The sequence below is a fragment of the Bipolaris oryzae genome (assembly GCF_000523455.1).
Source record: "Bipolaris oryzae ATCC 44560 unplaced genomic scaffold scaffold_69, whole genome shotgun sequence".
NCBI classification, from domain to species: Eukaryota; Fungi; Ascomycota; class Dothideomycetes; order Pleosporales; family Pleosporaceae; genus Bipolaris; species Bipolaris oryzae.
The window spans coordinates 123,450-133,429 of NW_006911345.1; the positions used below are offsets into that span (position 1 = coordinate 123,450).

The 9,980-nt window shown below is 53.0% G+C and overlaps 3 protein-coding genes across 3 annotated transcripts; 2 read left to right on the top strand and 1 right to left on the bottom strand.

Annotated features, from left to right (window-relative positions):
• Positions 1 to 296: 296 nt before the first annotated feature.
• On the top strand, positions 297 to 1,823 carry COCMIDRAFT_95948 (uncharacterized protein; the record flags this gene model as incomplete). Its single annotated transcript, XM_007690027.1, has 1 exon — positions 297 to 1,823. One exon carries the CDS (start codon positions 297 to 299, stop codon positions 1,821 to 1,823), a length of 1,527 nt encoding a protein of 508 aa, XP_007688217.1.
• A 168-nt stretch (positions 1,824 to 1,991) lies between these two features.
• Positions 1,992 to 6,220, bottom strand: COCMIDRAFT_26523 (uncharacterized protein; the record flags this gene model as incomplete). Its single annotated transcript, XM_007689993.1, has 3 exons — positions 1,992 to 4,604; positions 4,663 to 4,752; positions 4,811 to 6,220. The coding sequence occupies 3 exons, from the start codon at positions 6,218 to 6,220 to the stop codon at positions 1,992 to 1,994; spliced, it is 4,113 nt and encodes a 1,370-aa protein (XP_007688183.1).
• Positions 6,221 to 6,978: 758 nt separating this feature from the next.
• COCMIDRAFT_5515 (uncharacterized protein) lies at positions 6,979 to 9,313 on the top strand (the record flags this gene model as incomplete). The annotated part of the gene is made up of 2 exons (XM_007689987.1): positions 6,979 to 9,069; positions 9,146 to 9,313. The coding sequence occupies 2 exons, from the start codon at positions 6,979 to 6,981 to the stop codon at positions 9,311 to 9,313; spliced, it is 2,259 nt and encodes a 752-aa protein (XP_007688177.1).
• Positions 9,314 to 9,980: the final 667 nt, after the last annotated feature.

The window sequence follows — 9,980 nt, forward strand, 5'->3', positions numbered from 1 at the left end:
GGGAGATGGTGGTCGCGTTGGTTGATGAAAAAGTGGTATGCGATATACTGGGCTTGATGCGCGGGACTTGCGAGAACGTGAGGGAAAGAGCACCCGCTTTCGCTGTTGCGCGCCGCATTGCAGGGTTGGGGCGATAAGCCCTGCCTAGCTTGGGCCCAATAGGCCTCCGCGGATGGCGCTTTACCGTTTTGGGGCTAGCCTGGCTTGCTGCATCAAAAAACTTCTGGATCTTGGACACCAGCACGCGGAGAAGCAACAACAACAGCAACGCCAACAAAAGCAACAGTCAATCCACAATGGCCAAGAGGAAGAGGGAGAATGGCGAGAGCGCTGCCGCAGCCAAGGCCTTGAAGAGCAGGAAAAACGAGGTTGCATCAAAATTCCAGAAGCTTGCAGTAGAGGATGCCACTGAAGTGCAGACTGCCGTCACAGAGAATGGCAATACGATTCCAGACACAACAACCATCCAAGTTATTACTGGTTCTTACGAAAGAGTTCTTCATGGTTTTGCAGCGTCTATCCCAAGTACCCTCCTTACTGGCCAAGACGACGCCTCAGCGCCAGAATCCGACGCTCCAAAAGTCGACTTTACCGACACTTTTCTCTTCAATGCCCATGCGTCCGCCATTCGCTGCATGGCGCTCTCTCCCCTTTCGGACGAAACCTCTAAAATCACACTCGCAACAGGCAGCACAGACGAGCGGATAAATTTGTACTCAATTTCAACGGCACCGCCCTCAAAAAACCGACCTAAACTCCCTTCCCTCAACGACGGTTCTATCACCGAGAACCCCAAAAACAAGGAACTCGGATCCCTCCTCCACCACTCCTCTAACATCACAGCGCTCTACTTCCCCACACGAAGCAAGCTCCTAAGTTCAGCCGAAGACAGCACAATTGCTATTACAAGAACACGTGACTGGACCGCCCTCTCCACCATCAAAGCACCAATACCCAAGCCCCAAGGCCGACCCAGCGGCGACACCGCAGGCCCTGGAGAAGTCCCCTCGGGTATCAACGACTTCGCCGTACATCCCAGCATGAAACTCATGCTCAGCGTCGGCAAAGGCGAAAAATGCATGCGCCTCTGGAACCTCGTTACCGGCAAAAAAGCCGGCGTCCTAAACTTCGATCGCACCATCCTGGGTGCCGTAGGTGAAGGTCGCTTTTCTTCCGGCGAAGCCCGACGCGTACTCTGGGACCCAGAAGGCGAGGAATTCGCCGTCGGATTCGACCGTGCCCTCGTCGTTTTCACCATCGATTCCAAACCCAAAGCCAAAATCGCGCCAGAACCCAGATCGAAAATTCATCAGATAATGTATCTGCCCAAGACGATGCAGAGAGAAAGTATTCTCCTTGTCTCAACGGAAGACGGCCGCGTACTCGTCTACGACACCAGTAAAACTATCCCACAACAAGACGACGAGAAAGCAGGGAAACAGAACCAAAATATCCCAGACGCCAAACTCCTCGCTCAAATCGGTGGTCCAGCCGCCGGCCTAACAGGCCGAGTCAAAGATTTCGAAATCCTCCCGCTTTCACAGTCCACCTGCGTCATCGTCACCGCATGCAGCGACGGCACCGTACGTCTCTGGGCACTTGACACTTCTGATCTTGACGCCAAAAGCCAACAAGATGGCGAGTCCAAAAAGGGTTTCTCAGCACCACAAGTTGCAAAACTACTAGCTTCGTATTCCACAGGCACGCGAATTACGTGTTTAAAGGCATTCCCTATGACGGGTACACCTGATGACGCCGACGACGACGACGAAGAGGAAGAGGGAAAGAAGCCACAAGATTCAAGTAGCGATGATAGCGAGTAGTCCGCCCCCCTCCTCCTCCTCCCTCTTCTCTCCCTTTCAAAAAAAACATCTCGTTTCACAATTCCCGCATGTAAAAACAAAAGGGGAGATAATATTAAAAATTTAAAGAAACCATTTAATTACTTCCATCCCCACTATTCCTCCCCCCTTTCCCCCCAGGTGTGAGACTCACAAATTCATAGTAACAGTCATACTATTACTATGCACCAACAGCGTGGGCGGCAACCCCTGACACAAGACTTCCAAATCACTAATGTACTTTACGCTTTCCGCCTCGCTCTCGCACGTTCCCTGGAGCGGACTCGGCAGCGTCGTGAAAATGACAGCGGTGCTGCTGCTATGGCGGCGCATCAATTCGTTCAGGATGAGGTGCTGGGCGCGGCAGGGGAGGTCGTTGAAGGATAAGGGGAGGGATTGGTGGGTTGGGAAGCCGGAGGCGAAGGAGGGGGTGGTGCTGGTGCCAGTGGGAGGCTGGCAGGTGGATGCGGGGTGGGTGGAGGAAGGGGGTGGGAGGGTGCTTGTTTGGACGGCAGAAGAGGAGGTGGTGGCGGTGGTGGTGGTATCGAGCGGGTTTTGCGTAGGGGCTAAGTTGGGTTTGGGGGTGTCGATGAACATGATGGAGGGGCCTTGGGGGTCTTCTTCTGTGGAGACAGCAGCGCGGGGGGTGGGGTTCGAAGTGAATTTTGGGAGGGATTGGCGGCGGATGGGGGGAGCGATGGTGGGAGGGTGTGGGTGGGAGGAGCCGGAGATTTGGGAGGAGGAACTGGCTACGCTGTGGGGTTTTGGATGTTTTTCTGCTCGGAGGATGGCGGTGTCGGAGGCGCTGGCGTTGGAGTGGGGTTTGAGAGGTGTTACGGATTGTGTGGTTGGTCTTTCTTCGCCTTGTGAAGAGGCGTCTTTGCGATTGCCTTTCCAGATGGCTTTGCGGAGGTCGAGCTGGCGGGAGAAGAATGAAGTGCTTGGTGCTGTCTTTCTGCGTCGCAGCGACGTAGTAGGACCATCTTGATTGTCTTCGTCACTGGATGCGTCTAGGTCGTATTCATCAAAGTTACTGCCGCTGACCACGGCTTCGCTATCCGATGCCACGCCCTCGTCATCAGCATCGTCATCTTCTCGCTCAAGTTCTCCAGTCACCGATGGCTGCGTATCACTGTCGCTGTCCTCAAGGAGAGCAACAGGTAATCTTTGACTTCGCATGGTGAGTCTACCACTTTCCCCAACTGACGACCTGCGTTTAGCCTTTCGTAACATCTTTCTCAGCGCAGAGAAGCGCTTCGGATTTGCATCTTGCCTGCCATGTTGGAAGGAAGCGATTGGCCAGCTTGTGACGGCTTCAAGGATATCTACCGTCTGTTCCAGCTCCTGGCTGGCAGTCATACTTTCCGGTTGGCGAAGCCGCTTGATGTCCTGCCACCAGCGCTCATCTTCCAGAGAGTAGTCGATATCCCGTCCAGTCTGGTCAAAGTCTCCTTCATCGCGTCCGTTGATGATGACCTCATACATTCCCAAGTCTCCGGACGACAGCCAGAAGACGTGAACCTCGGCCTCAATGCGTAGATTGCGTAGCAAAGTGGAAACACGACTACGTTCTTCTTCCACGTCCGTCTCATATTCGACGAAGACACATACCCTCAGCTTGTATATGCGTTTCCACGACGGCACAGTGTGTAAGATACAACCCAACTGGAGGATGAGTGTGTAAGTGTCAAAGTTGGTTGTTAGAACGTTCTTCCGAAGGGGCTCGTCACCAGTAGTGGCAATCTCTGCTGACATCTGGATCGGCCAAAGATCAATGTACTCCTTGGATGGGTCGTCAATGTCAATTTCACCCAAGCCGAGCAAATTGAGCGTTTTTTGTTTTGTTGTTGGCTTTGCGGGTGGTACCTCAAGCTCTTGAAAACCCTTGGCTATGGCAACGTTTGCCTGGAGTCTTGTAATGAGGTCTTCTACGATGGTGACATAGCTGCGAATTGCAATTGCGTTTTCTGGCTTCATGGCGTCAGTGGGAAGTGCACTGTGTGTGTTACCTGTCACACGGCGCCTTGCTGCTGCTTGCACAGCCTTCCGAGACATGGGGTTATTTGCGGCCTTGCTAGTGGGTCGCGAGGGTTGAGGTGATGGAATTCCCACTGAAGGCTGTGCTTGCCTCAGCTCCGGCAAATTGTAGAAACCCATAACGACGATGTTTGGTCTCATGCCACCCAAGCCTGCACCGAGCACAATGTTGCGAGCACCCCACTCTATGGCAGGTGAAATAGCGATGTTCACAAACGCTTTGATCCTCGAGAAATCAATGTACTTTGTCCAAGACTGTTGTTGCCGTCTAGCCTCGGGCACAGCTTCGCCAAAGTCATCCGAAACAATAACATGTCCTAGAACGAAGAGACCTCCTTTCTTTAGAGAGTTGCAAAACTGGATCAATTTGTACTGTCGCCTTGGATCGTTGACTAAGAGCAGGATTTGGGGTCTCCAGAACTTGACGTGTTCTTGGCGCAGACGGAGTAGGTATTTTCGAACCTGATGGAAGATGAGATTTTGGCTGACATCTCCCCAGGGCTTTGGCGGTGTCGTATAATGGATCAACAGGAAAAGGATCATCAACAGACCCACGCAACCGGAAGCATAGAAGCCATCCACAAAGAACATAGTTGCTCCGCATGCAACAGTTCCCATCGCAGCTGTCTGCCAGCTGAAGTGGTGAAACGAAGGCCGAAAATTCGGGGCAGATCCAATTCTAAGCAAGAAACATGCCAAGTTGGTGACAAGGAACGTCATGAGGTACTAGAAATGATTAGACTATGAGGTTGTAAGTGTAAGACATGTTCGTAAGCAGACATACTGTCATTGTGATGAAGGATGCAATTTGATTAATGTCGGCAAACATGGTGATTTGGGCAATGACATAGGTGATTGCGATGGCGTAGATTGGCTGTGATTGATTAGATATCAGGCTTGTATGTTCGTTGTCCAAGTTGGAGAGAACGTACTTCATCAGACTTCTTGGTACCTTGACCAAATAATGAAAGTCCGGGAATAAGGTGATCGCGAGAAAGAGCCTGCAAGAGCTTAGAAGAACCGATGACACCCATGAGTACTGAAAACAATGATGTCGCCATCTCGCCAGCAAGAATGACGGCACCAGAAACGTTGGTTAGTTGGATAACATTAGTATTACTGTAAAGTGTCTCGCGGGTTATGGATGCCGCCATGGCAAAAATGACAAGAGTGTATAGAACAAAGGTCAGCCCTATGCCGTACAGGGTGCCCTTTGGAATGGCTTTACTGGGGTGCTTCAAGTCTCCACTCATGCTCGCACCAGCAAGAATGCCTCCTGTGGCAGGGAAGAGAATACCGAAGAGATCTTGGAAATTCTCGCGGTGATGGATTACGCTGCCTGCTGCGCCACGGGTAAAGTGAGGAAGCAGGTTCTGACGAAAGGTGTCCATACTTAGACCTGTAAACACAACGTGCTCCTTGGGCTCAGAAAACGGGGGTAAGACTACAGCTGAGAGGGGAATGCTGATGGTTGCAACAAGCAGAATGACTAGCAGTGCATTGCTACAACGTGCAAACAGTCCACTGCCGGCTAGACAGATGATGGTAGATGCAACTAAGACAATGGTAGCCCACAAGAACTGCCACCAGTAACTCTGGGGCATCCACTCCGCCATGTTACCTCCATGGGTCCCAAAGTTCTCGATGAGACAGTCGATCAAGCCGACGGCGTTTAGAGAGGTGTTGAAGACGGAGCCAAGGTAGTAGACGATGCCGATACTTCCCCCAAACTCTGGTCCCAGACTTCTCGAGATGAGGTAGTAGGCTCCTCCGCCCCTGACGGTGCCGTTGGTAGCGATTGCAGAAATGCTCAGGGTAGTCAAGAGGTTTATAGCATAGGCGGCAATCAACATGGCCATTATGCCCACCAGTCCAGCCTGACCCAGGAGGAAGCCAAAGCGCAGAAACATCAAAATGGACAAGACATTGAGTGTGACGGGGACGAAGACGCCGGCAAAGGTGCCTAGCTTGTCTGTGCCTCCGACGGGTCTGGGGAAAGCCCCAGGCCGTGGTTTGGAGGACTCGGTGATGGGGGGTGTCTTGCCATGACTTGCGGGTTCCTGCCCAGATGAAGTGAACAAATTAGAGAGCCATGCACCCACACCTCGCCGCCGATGTTCAGTCTCTTGCGAGCCGTCCAGGCCACGGTCATGTTGCTGTCCGCTGCCGGCTAGAAGCGGAGTGCCCTCAGTCGGCGGTGATGACGGGGGTGACTGCTGGACAAAGGAGCGGCGATGCAGTCGCTCCGTGTCGTCGCGGGCAGTACGAGCAGCAAAGTTTGAGCGTGCCCTGGGCAATGGGCGTCTAGTCAAGTCGTTGCTGGCATTGTCTGCATCGGTCATGGTCTAGGCATGTGTACTGTAAAACCTGGTTCCGGGCACGTGTGGATGGTTACGTCGACGGAGGTCAGAGCGCAGAGGCGGGATCCGCCGATGGTGCTCTTGTAGGTATGTATCGTCGCAAGTTTGTTGAGGCTACCAGACGGGAAGACTGCCGGACGGAAAGGAGCAGAAAGCAGAAAGGCACTGTGCAGTAGTAGCGATGGCTAGGCTAGAAGAGTGCTGGTAGCGCACCTATGTATCGTGACCGAAAACAAGCCCAGCGAGGGCGCACAGGATGCAAGCATGAAGTCATGGCGATGGGGAGGAATGCATGCACATGCGTAGCCTCAGTTAGCGCCTTAGCCTCATTCACCCACACCCACACCCACACCGTTGGGGAGCATGCAGGGTGGCCGTGATATGGTCATCCCGCGCCCCACGCCTCGGCCAAATGACCTCAGCCTCCCGCTCGGCACAGACAATCGTTGTCGGACCAGTCCGTTCGTTCTTGTGAGTCGTCGTTGTGCTGGCTTGCGTCCTGTCTTGCTGTCCTGCACTCCGCCTCGTCCACATCGACTCGACACTCTTCGCGTTTTGTCTACAATTCACGCGCAGACACGCATCCGCTGCCCGTCTGCATCGCCAAGGTACATCTGCAGGTCCCCTGTATCGCGGCCTTGCATACTTGCACAAGAAGAGGCAGATAAGCGAAGCTTCCTACTTTTGTTATCGCAACCGCTTCCGCCTCGATCCTCTCTCGATACACGACGCGACCCAAAATGGCGGCCGACCGTTCCTCGTCCTCGAATCCGCCCGCAGCGTCGTCGTCTTCTGCGCGAGCCTCTCGCCAGAGCTCGCCAGCAGAGGCTCAGTCCATTCGCGCAAGCTCTACGGCAAGGCTGGGCTCCTCCATTCCTTCTCTGCCCAACGGCTCGCCAGCCATACGCCAAATACCCACGCCCTCGCAGACTGCAAACTCGCCGTCAATACAGTCACCTCTGCCTGGACGCGCAGACCCGCACTCGTCGCTTCCTGGGCCATCCGAGTCGAACCTCTCGTCGGCACTGAGGGAGTCGTTGGGCAACTCTCCTCCACGATTCGGCACCCCTCCGATACGTCCTCTCTCTCCCGCTCAGGATGCCGCCCCTCGAGGCCCTCCCAGTCACTACGGCTCGTTTGATGGCCGTGGTCGCTCTCCTGTCCCCTACGAAGACCCCGAGATTGTCCGTCGCCATCTTGTCGGACACTATGCCTCGCCTAGCCGCTCCAACCGCGGCCAGATAGGCGACGACGATGCACAGTCGACCGGTATGCGACCTGAGGATGACGAAGAGCAGTTTTCCAGTCTGCAGCTTCAGGGCGGTGATATTACGCGACAGATCTACAGGTGGAGCGAGCAGCAACAAGCCGAGGAGCAGGGCAAGATGCAGCGCAGCAAGAGCTTCCACGGGCCTCGCCGCAGGCCTGAGGACGAGGCGCTTGACATTGACTCGATCCGACAGCCAGGTGGTTTCCGACGCAACTACATTCGTAGAGCCGCGGGTAGCCCTTCGCCTGGACCCGGCCCGGCTGGATACGGCACTGTCCAGCAGTCTCGGCAGCAGCCCCCGGTCTTTACTAGCAACTTTCTCGAGTTCCTTACTCTGTACGGCCACTTTGCTGGTGAGTCTTTGGAAGAGGACGACGAGGTGCTAGGGCCTGATGAGTACTTTTCGTCGGATGCTCTGGACTCTGGTGCCCAGAGCGAGGATGACGACCGAGAATATGGCGAGTCGAGTGCCCTTCTTACACCGGGTAAGCGCAGGAGACGCAAGCCCAAGAAGACGGGCACTGGTTCTCCTACTGGTGCGGCTCTGCTGCTTCTCAAGTCGTTTGTCGGTACCGGTGTACTCTTCCTGCCGCGAGCCTTCCTCAACGGTGGCATGGTCTTCTCCAACCTCGTACTTCTCGCCGTAGCCGGTCTCTCCTACACGTGCTTCGTCTTGCTCGTCTCTACCCGTCTCGCCGTCGAACACTCATTCGGAGACATGGGCTTCCACCTATACGGCAACTGGATGCGCAACATGATCAACTCCTCGCTCGTCGTCTCACAAATCGGCTTCTCCTCCGCTTACATCGTCTTTGTGTCCGAGAACCTGCAAGCCTTTGTCCTTGCCGTGTCGAACTGCAAAACCTTCATCGATATCAAATACATGATCATGATGCAAATGGCTATTTTCCTGCCCTTGTCACTCTACCGCAACATCAACCACATTCAGAAGCTAGCCCTGGTTGCCGATCTCTTCATCCTCATGGGTCTCGTGTACCTCTACTACTACGACATCTTCACCATTGTGGATCAAGGCGGTATCTCCGACATTGCAAACTTCAACGCCAAGGACTGGACTCTCTTCATCGGCACTGCAATCTTCACTTTTGAAGGCATTGGCCTCATCATCCCTATTCAGACCGGCATGAAGGACCCGAAGAAATTCCCAAAGGTACTCGGCGGCGTCATGATCATCATCACCGTTGTGTTCCTCAGCGCCGGTGCCCTTTCCTACGCTGCGTTCGGTTCCAAGACGAAGACTGTAGTCCTGCTGAATATGCCCCAAGACAACAAATTCGTCAATGGAGTGCAGTTCATTTATTCCCTGGCCATCTTACTTTCCACCCCTCTGCAAATCTACCCAGCCATTGAAATCACCAGTCAGCAACTATTTAGTCGCACCGGCAAATACAACCCTTACGTCAAGTGGAAGAAGAACTTCTTCCGCTTCTTCATGGTACTCGTTTGTGCGACGCTGGCGTGGGCTGGTGCGGGTGATTTGGATAAATTTGTCAGTTTAGTCGGAAGTTTTGCGTGTATCCCGTTGGTGTTTATTTATCCTGTAAGTTCCCCCCCCCCTCCCCTTTCCCAAAACCTACGATCTTGCCAGAAAATACGGGGCTAACGAAATCACACAGCCCATGCTCCACTACCGCGCCGTCGCTCGCACAACAACTGCCCGCGCTCTGGACGTCCTGCTCTGCATCGTTGGCGCCATCAGCATGGTGTACACAACCACTCTCACCGTCGAGAGCTGGATCCAAGGTGGAACCCCCAAGGCCCCTGGGTACTGTGATAGCAAGTAGTTTGATTGATTCCGACAAACTTCTTTTTCTTTTTCTTCTTTTTTTTCAAAACCAATGTCTGTTTTCTTGTACCCGCCACGTTTTCTTTGCCCCTCCTTTTTTTTTCCAAACAACGAATTCAAATCTTGCATCACGCGTTTCATGGCATTTTTTTTCTCCGGCGATACGGGAACATGCGATTCGAGTTTGCTATGCAAAGAAGGAAAAAGGGGAATAGGGAGTTGGTTTGTGGGGTTTTGTGATGGGGCATGGGGATTGTTTTTTTATATCTTGTATGTAACGATAAATTGGCATGTTTTTGCGCGTTTTTGTATGCATTAGAGAGAAAGAGAGAGAGAGTTGATCAAGAATAGTTATGCAAATTCTGCTCTCTTTTTTTTCTTCTTTTTAGCTATTAGTAATAAGGATGCGAATGTGATGGTCTTGTTGGCGTATTCTTCTTCTTTCTTTCCGTTTTGCGTGTTTATCAGATTGACAAGTCTCGCATTTTCTTCTTCTTTTTCCTTGTAGATGGAGAAGAATACAAATACGTACGCAAACAAAGCAGGTCACGTGGAAGCACAGAATCAAAAAAGTCACGTGGTCATGTCATCCACTTATCGCGTCCGAAATATCCGACTTTGAGCTACAAGGGTATTAACTAATTGCCCCCCCGCCCTCCCCCACC